The sequence below is a fragment of the Poecilia reticulata genome, chromosome 17 (genome assembly GCF_904066995.2).
Source record: "Poecilia reticulata chromosome 17, P_reticulata-male-v2, whole genome shotgun sequence".
NCBI lineage: Eukaryota > Metazoa > Chordata > Actinopteri > Cyprinodontiformes > Poeciliidae > Poecilia > Poecilia reticulata.
The window spans coordinates 20,858,520-20,869,453 of record NC_088846.1 but is presented as its reverse complement, the minus strand read 5'-3'; the positions used below and the strand labels follow the sequence as shown (position 1 = coordinate 20,869,453).

The following is a 10,934-nucleotide window of genomic DNA, read 5'->3' as shown; positions in this document are numbered from 1 at the left end:
CTTGCCGTCTGGGAATGCTGTACCCCGACGTAAACAGGGCTGGAAGGAACATTGCCCGTCAGAGGTGGGTGGGTGTCATGGGAAGGAATGCTGTCTGTGTTTTTGAGATCAGGAAGTGACACTCAAACATGACATTCCTCTCTGTGAAGTAGGTGTAAAAGGAAAATAAGGGGCATCTTTGAGGGAAAAGCTGTCAGCAGGATCCCCTCCTGCTCTCTGGACTGAAAGCGACAAAAGGATAAAACCAAGAGTTTCTTCCTTTTACATAAGACTCGTCAGCTCACAATGCCAATGCGCTGTTGAAATATCCTCACTGAGGTTTCGTGTTTTGTTTCTGCTCTTTGTTCCTAAAGTGAACTCATCCGTTATCCGTAAGACAAAACAGATGTTACGCAGAGAACCAGCTCTGCCCTGAAGCCTCAAAAAAAAAAAAACTTACAGCTTTGGTCAGGAGCTTTCTGAGGCAAGAAAGCATTCTCTTTGATCGGGAATTATAAACCCTTCTTTCTGCTCGCTCTCTCTTCTGTCTGAAATGACAAAAGATTGTTTGAGGTCGATGATGACAGAACCTTCTCTGTCGTGACCAGGAGTTTCCACTTCAGCGTAGGATGGCCGACCGGAGCCCCGTCTGAACTTCAGGATTGGCCAGTGGGTTGGACGTCTCTGTGGAGGATTTAAAATGATAGTAGACTGTTAAAAAAAAACTGATTTAGTTGGAGGTGATTTGATTCGTTATTTTTTAAAAAGCCTTTTTTTTGAAAGCATTAGAGGAAGTGATACCTAAAAACACTTTTGTTCAGCCTGATGTTGAACAAAAAGCATTATTAATAAAGTAATGTGGTCTGATGCTTGAGAACTAAACTAGAATATTCTCGACCTTATTAGAAGAAGTAAAAGACATTGCTGTCGAAATAAATTTTGTAATTTTTTTTTGAAGATTTTGGTGCTTAATGACAAAAACATTTTTGGGGAGCCACACTGACCTCCATGAAGAAAACACTGGCGTTGGAGGTGGGGTGGCTGTACATGTAGATCGATGTGAGAACAGCTGCCAGCAGTATTATCATCGCTATGACGACGCCTGCCAGGAGGCCTGCTGGCATCGCTTTCTCGCTCTCCTCTATCCTGTCAGCATTTCCATCTGTAGAGAAGACATTCAAATTGCTTATGAATTAAATGTGTTTTTTCTTTTTTTACAAAGTTTAATGTTATCACATAAAAATATCCTGTCAGGTACATCTAAAATTGTACCGTGTTATACAAATGTGGGAAGATGAAAAAAGTTCTGTGCAGGGCTTTCAATAAGACGTCTGAGATACGTCAAGAACGTAGCTGCAGCAACACCAAGTCAGCCGAAATATTCTGTGCTCTCTTTAAACAATTTAAATAAAAGCCATATTCACACCCTTTTGCCCATAGAGGTCAGTGTGCAGCTATCCCTGATGATAAAGGTGCAGAAAATTCCCATGTTTAGATGAAAACTGCAAAATGATTTAAACTGTTCAGTATTTTCAGAGATTTGGATGATATTTTCAAGAAATATTTGAAGTTTACCATTTGCAGATGTGTTGGCTGGTGGCTGTTCACTTGATTTGTCCCTGCTGCCAGATCTGCTGTGTGATAAAAGCTCATTGGTGGTGGATGTCTTGCTCGCGGGGGTGGGCGTCATGTTTAAGGTCCTCTGCTGCTTTGAAGCAGATGTAGAAGGAAACGACACGCGGCGTGATGTTCCAGTTTTGACGTTCGTCATCGGGAGACATCGTGGATCACGCCTCTTTAACAACACAGAGCCACTGCGATTAAACTGGGAAATAAATAATGCTAGGTCCGACTGAGATCAATTTTCTGTTACTAACTAAAAGGCAAAAATGTGAAGAACCTCCTCTATGCAGCCGAGGTCGACCCACTCCTGACGATTTCTGTCAAAGCCACTGGAGCATCTGAGGAAGGAAGCAGTGGCTCTGTTATGTGGCTGGAAACACAAAATGTCATTCACAGCAATATATTTTGTAGGATATTAAAGTTTACACTTTTTGGAGCCTGAATTAGAAGGTAGAGTGAGTCACAAGTCCAAAAAAAATGTTGGAAGTCCAGCAAATCTTTTTTTACTCTTCCTTTATGCGGGTGATTCTTGAACACGAAATATCATTCATGTTGTGAATTCCTTCAGCTAAATATGTCTCCAAGATCTACTAGTTGAAACATATGTTTTAAAAATTATATTAAAATATATCTGAAGGATGCATATTTTCCCTTTTGAATTTGCTTTAATTTTTTTTCTCCCAGGTTACCTCTGTAGGCGACTGCACCAGCTGCAGTCAAACCCAATCTGAGAGGTGACACATGGGCCGCAGCTGGAGAACTGCAGACAGGCTGAGAATAAAGATACAACAGAGACGTATAAAACGGAAGAAAAGCTTTAAACCAGAAAATACCACATGAATGTTACTTACTTGGGAGGGGGAGCAGTTCCACTGCAGTGGAGCTGCAGATTTTGGACTTTGGGATGTTTATTCTATGATACTCATAGATGGTTCTCCGACGTACATCTAAGGTGTGTTAAAAAAAACAAAAACAATATTTTTAATAAAACAACTATAGTAATAATGTCTTAAATAAACAATTAAAGGGAGTTAGTTCACTCCCTTTAATTGAACTAACTCCACAAAAGAATAAAAGGACAACAAAATTATAAAGTTTTCAGGCTAAATTATACAATAATTTTTGTCTCCTATATAAAAGTTATGTTAAGCATTAAAAGCCTTTTTTTTTGCAGTTTCAAATGTCAATATGAACAGATATTTGTAAGTTGCATTGGTTTGAGTTCCCTTTAAAGAAACAAATCACAGTCTTACTATGAATCTGTTTGATGTTATGAAGCACCACGAACGCATCCGACAAGCCCACTTTGACAGGATGGTTCTCAGAACTGATGTCATTGACGGCGATGGGAATCTAAATGCACAAGACTTTTGTAAATATACGTTCTTCATAGCAAAACGAAAGTAAAAACAAAATAGGAGAACACATCACCTCTTTGTAGGCAAAAACAATCCGTCCATCACTGTGCAAAGTGGCCTGGAAGGTGAAAGTTCCCAGACTGATGTCCCGGAGCTGGACTCGGTTCCACTGAACGACCAGCGCAGTTCCTGAAGAGTGGACATAAATACAGGGTGAGGCCAATGAGAACATTAAGTTCAATAATCCACTAATAACATTATGGTGAATGTCTAAATCTCATCTACCATTGTCATAATATAACACAGTGGAGTTTCTGCTGGGGTCAAAGTTGGCCATCAAGGGAGCAATGTACTGAGTGGCTGTGAGCATCTGATGGATTACAGCTCCAGTGTAAATGAAACCTGGAAGAAGAAGTTGCGAGAAATTCACTATAATCTACATTCAAGCCAAAAATGTATTTGGGTTTAATGTAGTTTTTTAAATGTACCGACATGTTTGTTCTGTTGATATTAACATTTTGGAAAAGCCAAGCCAGAGTCTTAACCTAAACCTGACAGAGAATCTATTAAAGAAGTAAAAAAAATTAGGGTGATGGTAGCCCTTCAATTTCAAGGACTTGGAACACCCTAACCAAATATAAATACTTAGATACTTCTGCAGATGTTGCTCTACTGCAACATGTTAAGCAACTTTAATAATAAAACATCATTTGAGATGCAGCATTTAAAAATGTCAATAATGACTTGACTCACCTCCAGTAGCAACTGTGATCTCTTTCAGTGGGTGACCATAAAAAGGAAAGATGAATGAAAGATTCACTCTCTGAAACGCAAAGTGTAAAATTATTGGTTACATTCTCATAGGACATGAAGAAACAAAGAGCAGAAACGCAGAACTCTCATTTTGGTTCAAAATCTGAACATTTATTTTAAAACAAATATCTACTGAGTACATCTTTATCTGTATCTGAAGTTGATATTTTGAGTTGGGAGTTAGTTGGATTTAAATAGTGTATTTAAATAGTGTATTTAAATAGTGTATTTAAATAGTGTGGTTGGGGAAAAAAATCAAATGTACAAGATATTCAGTGTTTGAAACAAGATTCCAAAATCCTATCAGACCGCCCTCTGCTGGTCGTTACAAAAAATACTCTGACTTCAATTTTTGGAAGTTGAAAACGTCCATTTCACATAAGTGTCTCATACTAAATATTAGAAGGTTATAAATATGTGATGATCTCATACCTCTGCTTGTCTGTGCGAGCTGGACAGAAACTGGAGGACTCTCCACTTTTCCCCGTCTGTCTGACCGACATCCGCCCAAAGGTTTTGGCTTAGCGCATCTCCGGAACCGTAGATTTTAGACGTATAGTAGACATGGTCAGCATCCTACAACATCATGCAGCTGAATGAATTTGTTTCGCCTCTCCTCCTCAGACAATCCTTTAATAGCGAATAGAAAATTCTATATTTTTATTCATTTAATCAATCTAATTAAGAGACAGACACCTAAAACACTAACATAAACAACACATATCAATACATGTCAGATTAGCAAATAAAACATTTTAGATTCTACTTTTAGGATTACCAAAATTACTTATGTTTGCTAAATAACATTGTAATATATTTTCTTTACTTACTTTAGATTCTGAAAAGTTCACAAACACTAAGATTACTTTAAGCCCATTCTGAACCCTCAGACAAGTGTTTTTTTCCACTGGCACATATGAACAAAAAAAAAAAAGTAATAATTTAAAGTGACTGGTAAACTTTTCTGTGAGTGCATTACAACTTTGCAAAAGCAAATTATAAAAATTAAGATGTGGTTCAAGAGTTTTATATACAGGTTTAAAAGGAACCATTTAAAAGGAATCCATCTGTAAAACAATCTTACAACAATCTGGGTGGAATTGTCCTCCTCCTCCTCCTCCTCCTCTGCCAGCAGTTGAGAAAGTGGCTTGTGTCGGTCGCTATAGCGCTTATCTGGAGCTAAAACAGGATCGCTAGGCGCTTGGTGTCTGCTCTGGAGATCGTGTGGGACTGCATGCAGTCGTCCCTCTGCGTGTGACAGAGAAGAGAGAAACATTCCTCAGAGATGTTGGTCCATATCTGCATAATGACACAATGCCGTTGCTTTGGATTTGATGGCGACATGATGCAAATATTATTTTCATTACATTCCAAAGATGCTCTGCGCAACTTTGATGTTTTTAGAGTGGAGTGAACTAGTTGTTATGTTCAAAATACCAGTCTGAGATGACTTGGAGCATGACGACACATTATTCTGCTGGGATTAGCCTTTAGCAAATGGATCTACTGAGCAAAGGGATAAACGTGGTCAGCTTGAATGCTCCAGTTTGACACTTGAACATTGCTCAAATCGCATAAAAAGAGACAAAAGCAAGCAAATACAATATCCCACACATTGTTGCACAGTCACCAGTCTGACTGAGACGTGACATACACATTGCAAGTCCAATCCCCTCCATCACGCTCTGGGACATAAACAGTTCCCCAGCAGGTGCCATGTGGTAAACATCCTTCACCGTTCCTCCCCACCAGTAACAAGCGTGCATCCCATCTTTTCTCTTCACAGTGGACAGTGAAGACATGCTTCACATTCTTCACACCAGCAGATCCAGTACCAGGCATGCGAGGCAAGTAAATGGTGGGTGTTGTGTCTATATATCTGTCACACTGTGGTCCAAGTTCTATAAGCACCCGTCTGCGTCCAAGTGTGGCCAGGGCAGTGCCGTCATGCCAAACGATCTGCATGAACAGCAGTGGGGATGTGGAGACGGAGTATTTGTACTGGAGGAAAAGCAAAATGAGTGCTGATGTGTTGACCTTTTTTTTTTGAGGCAACTCAAAAAAAAAAGGTAGGAGGCATTAGCACAACTTATGTAAACAGATTATTAAAGTTGATTCAAATTTGATGTACTTAACACTGTACATTTATTTTCCATTTCAACAAATAGAAAATAAGCATACAGGAAACTGACAAGTTTCTAAGATCCTCAACAACTGTACATTTCTGTAGGATATTTATTATGATTAAAATCGATAACTGATATAGGATCAAACACACTAAATATTTCAGTGAAGAATATTTGAAAATGTCCCTGCTCACAGAAAAATAATTCAGAATGTTAGGAACAATATAGTTAAATATAACTGACATAACAATTTTTTTTTTTTTTTTATTTACAAGTCCTAAAGAAACTGACATCAACCACTGACAGATGTCAAATAATGGGACCAAAATCCAAAAAGTTTATTATGGTGCCAAGAATTGTTATTATTAAGCTATAAAAAGCCCGTTGTGGATAGAGCTTCATATTTTCTGAAGATTTGAGACTTAGCTTTAGATCACAGCTGTGTTACATCTGTTGACAGTGTAACCACTGCAGTCATAAATGGATAGTTTCATAACAAGCAAACAGTCCCACAGGTAGAACGAAGTGCCATTATTGTTCAATACCATGAGAAAACAGCAAATTATAATAATATAATAAAAATACTATACGCAGAGGTGGAAAGAAAGCAACATCTTTTAATACGAGGCGGCGCGGATTATTTGATTTTGTGATTATTTTGACAGTAAATACTATGTTTATCCATAAAAGTTGAAATTAATTTTAAAAAGTTTTCTAAACCATAATAATTGACAGTGTGTTTTAAAGCAAACATTTTTTTTTGTTGTGAACATGATAAACAATGTTCACAACCAGAAAATTAAGTATTACTGAATATGTAAGCGTGAGACTTACCAAATGGCAATTCTTTGAAACGTGTTTGAATCTGTTGAACAAGGATCAGACTTGTGATTAGATGAATCGCGCTAATCCTCGCCATCCTTTCATTTAGATTCTGCCGCAATTGAAATCATAAATCCTCCAACTGTTATGCTATAAATGAGATATCTACATTTAAAAATTATCTACATAAAAAAAAAAAAGGTAAATACTTGATGAAAACACTGAGCGATGCTAATTAATTACCTCAACATTTTACAAGGGCATTTTGTCATTAAAAATAGCGCTAATTTTGAGCATTAGCTTGTCATCAGACCGAATGTGCGCCGGACTACTTTTTGATTATGTGATGCGGATGTCCAGACTCCAAAGCCGTGCAAACGTGGCGTTCAGGTGGTGTGGGAATTCTTAGAAAATGTTACTTTAGCTTTACTTCAATTTTTTGATCCCTCCAGAGTAATCGAGTTGCTGTTTCAAATATCATTCTTTAATTTTGCAAAAGGTGCTTCAAATTAGTTGTTCTGATGTATTTATTCAGAACCATTTTATTTCCATATATTTCTCAACACTGGTTCTCGTTTCAGGTACTCAGTTTTCATCCCAAACTGTTTTGTGGACAATTTGAGCAGATCTGGAGCAGCCATTTGGCATCCAAGTAGCCAGAGTTCTTATATTTATCATGACAATGATATACTTACTAACTGCTAACTAACTTCTTCAAACGATGGCTATTAAAACAAAATCTAAACTCCAAAATACCACAATACATACCCTCTCTCCTGTCCTCCCGAGGAGACGATTCTGCTGATAGACAAAAATGTTCAGAACAATTGAAGAAAAATTAACTATTGATGTCAAATACCACTTGCCTTCAACTACACTTTAATAAGCCATCAGGACTATTTAGGAGTACAATGGTAAAAATGTCTGGAATACAGTTGCAAAAACCTTTTCACTATATAATTTAATTAAAAAGTGAATCAAGATTTACAATCTAGTGTAATATATTTCAAGTATTCATTTGATGTAGCTCAGGAAACCCAAATTTTAGCTTTTCAAAAGTAAAAGAAACTGAGCCACAACCCCCTGTTCACACTAGCAGATAGTTGATCGTACAGCCAGGTTCTGCTGGAGGTTTCTTCCAGTTAAAGGGGAGTTTTTCCTCTCCACTGTCACTAAATGCATGCTCACTATGAGGGATAAGATGTAAAGTCAACGACGTGCTTGTCCAGGAGCGAATGCTGCAAGTCAATGACTCGATGGAATCTTCTGGGTATCCTTAGAAACCTTTTCAACTTTGAATAATTAAGCATTCTTCACTTTGGTTATTTGATTAAGTACATGACAAGGAAGCATTATACAGTTATCTGATTTTAATCAGACTTAATAGGTTACACTGAAAAGGAAAAGAGCATTGCAAAATAAAAAAAACAAAACAAAAAGAAAGTTTTTTCACTGTGGCTCAACACAAGGACACTTTGGGTCAAAACAGACTTGAGATGTGTAAAAACCCTCTGAATATTTGTTAAACCGGGGGAAAAAATGACACAAAAGGCAACCGCCTTGATCACAAGCTCTTAGTGAGAGTTAATCCTTATTGATTCATTGCTTTAATGTGCAAAATAAAGTCACAATCTACTGCAAAGGAAAAAGAAAGAAAACCACACTTCACTAAAGGTGTTAAGGTCAGTTTAACATCTTACTACTTTTTAAAGTACAGAAAAAAAAATCACATGTGGAAAAAAAACACTGCTTTAGTGAGAACATTGTATTTTGTGTCACTTGCATTTTCTCAACCATGTGCTTTTAGTTTATTTGATTTAATGTGAATGAATGAATTAAAAATAATATATAAATATTCAGGCTTCTGAAAACCAGTCAAATTCTGTTACATTTCTAGCACATTGATGAATAAATTTAAATAGGAGGAGCAGAATATATTTGTTAGGCTTTATGATCAAATATGAAATAATATTAAGCTGATAAAATCTCGTCTAAACTGTGCAAGTGCAACTTTCCCAGAGTGTGTTTTTAACAAGATACCCAAAAACAAATGCGAGCATGGTCCAAGTTATCAGTACTGCGCCATTTCCATTACTGTTATATTTACTTTGAAAAACAGGGAATGTCAATATCATTTGGCTTTAAGAAGAAGGAAAAAATAATAATAATGAAGCCAGATTGATCCAATGTTCACTTCAAGTTCATGGGCCTGAGAATTAGACTAGCACCAATGTAGCACAGTTGTCATTAGCATGGTGGTTATTGTGTGAGAATAGGCTTCTGATTCCATATTTCTAACAAAGCTTTATACAAGTACAATTCAGTTACCATTTCACCAAAGAACCATTTGTGAAAAATGTGGACAGAAAAGAAAAAAAAGTTCCCAAAAAACAATACTCTGGAATAGCTTTCAGTGTAAAAACTCAGCATTTCAGGAGCTCAACCTCAAAGATGAGGGTAGAGTTTGCAGGGATGATGGGTGGATAACCTCTGCTTCCATAAGCGTAATCCGGAGAGCAGGTCAGCTTGGCCAACTGGCCAACGCTCATCTGTGGAGGTAGTGGAGAGAGAGATGGTGTAAAATCTTTAGTAAAAATATCCCTCATATGTTAACCTAAATAATAAGTGAGTCGAAAAAATATTTGTTCGACCATTAAGTGCATCCTGGCTCTGACTCAAAGCTTACGTTTTCATTTTGATTTTTTTCCCCGACTTTTCAATAGGTCACAAAAACAGAGGTAAGATTACCATCTGGCTTGAAATATCAATTATATTAAAAATTAGGAGATAAAGTGATTTTGTGACACAAATATCTTCTTTGATAGCCAAAAATTTGTTTCCCCATACGCTAATAAAATCCAAGATGGAGATATTTCCTTTGACATCTTTACATTGGATTTTCAGCTGAATAGAGGCTTCATTTTTCACTAGAAATGGGTGAAAAATGAGTTTCATTACAGCAAAAAGCTCGACCATTGTTTAGGGAAACTTATTTATATAAAACATGAAAGCCTATTGAAACATCTCTCAACCTATTAATGTTGTGGTGTTTGCACAAGGTGTAATCATTACTCGCTGTTGAATTAAAAACAGAAAGACCACTAACATTCCAGGCTAATCAAGTTTTTGATACTCATTCTGATATACATCAATATCTTTTCAGCATTTCTATTTCTTCGTACCTGAGCTACACCTTCATCCCAGCCGCGGATAACTTCACCAGCTCCCAGCTTAAACGTGAAGGGCTCTCCTCGGTCCCTGGAGGAGTCAAATTTCTTCCCGTTTGTCAGCGTGCCTGTTAAAACAAAACAAAAAACTACAATATACTGTCTAATATTTATATAAGACCAAGCTAAAACGATAGAAAAATTCATTTCGACATTAACGACATCAACACGCCTGCATTAAACATGAAGGTGCTGTCAGTGAATGGTTAGCATACGTAGCACATGCAGAGGAAAAAATTAGATGATGCTCTTTCTAGGCTTCGTTTGAGTGCTCGAATTAATTACAATTGTGTAATTACCAGGAAGCTAGTTCTGAATGTCGGAGAATTTGCTAAATTTTATATAATTTTCAGACAAAGTGTCGGGCCATCCGCCCCCGTGTTTCCAGGCTATGCGCTAAGCTAAGCTAAGCTAAGCTAGCTGGACCTTTAACTTATTAGTCTCAGTTTATCTGCTTATACTCAGAGAATATTTCCGTTTGATGGTATGATTCCCACTTGATATGACTGTTTATCATATTCAAAGTGAATAGTCGTTTTTTTTTTCTTTTGACGAGCGAGAAACGAAACAAGGCTCACCAACGTAGTGCACGGCGACCGTGCTACCCTTCTTCGGAAAAGTCCTTCCTGCAAATAAAAGCCCACATTGTATTACGATGCGGCACCAACTGAAAATCACATGCTATCCTGAAAACAAATCGATATGAAAATATTTACCGTCTCCGGGTCTAATAGTCTCGACGTCAACTCCCATTGTTCTCTCGATGCAGCCTTTCCTTTTCCAGGAGAACGGTGTGTCCGTGTCTTCAATGAAGGGCGGAGTTTAACTTGTCATGTCACGTGGTTTACAGGCGCGCCTCGTGCGGCAATATTATCCCGTCAAAATGTAGTTTTTTGGCAACACTTTATTTGAAGGGGTGTGCATAAGAATGGCGTGACACCGTCATAAACATGACATAACACCTGTCATGAACATAAAGAAGTCTC

The 10,934-nt window shown here is 37.5% G+C and overlaps 2 protein-coding genes across 2 annotated transcripts; both read right to left on the bottom strand.

Moving 5' to 3' along the window:
• Nucleotides 1–7: 7 nt before the first annotated feature.
• plxdc2a (plexin domain containing 2a) lies at nt 8–7,958 on the bottom strand. Its single transcript, XM_081597884.1, has 13 exons — nt 6,734–7,958; nt 4,858–5,021; nt 4,206–4,349; nt 3,714–3,783; nt 3,246–3,362; nt 3,034–3,149; nt 2,856–2,955; nt 2,454–2,549; nt 2,292–2,373; nt 1,880–1,940; nt 1,555–1,774; nt 984–1,141; nt 8–663 (listed from the first exon to the last, which is right to left on the bottom strand). Exons 1-13 carry the CDS (start codon nt 6,816–6,818, stop codon nt 448–450), a joined length of 1,629 nt encoding a protein of 542 aa, XP_081454010.1. The 5' UTR covers nt 6,819–7,958; the 3' UTR covers nt 8–447.
• Nucleotides 7,959–8,073: 115 nt separating this feature from the next.
• LOC103479814 (peptidyl-prolyl cis-trans isomerase FKBP1A-like) lies at nt 8,074–10,812 on the bottom strand. The gene is made up of 4 exons (XM_008434473.2): nt 10,665–10,812; nt 10,527–10,574; nt 9,904–10,016; nt 8,074–9,270 (listed from the first exon to the last, which is right to left on the bottom strand). The coding sequence occupies exons 1-4, from the start codon at nt 10,699–10,701 to the stop codon at nt 9,145–9,147; spliced, it is 324 nt and encodes a 107-aa protein (XP_008432695.1). The 5' UTR covers nt 10,702–10,812; the 3' UTR covers nt 8,074–9,144.
• Nucleotides 10,813–10,934: the final 122 nt, after the last annotated feature.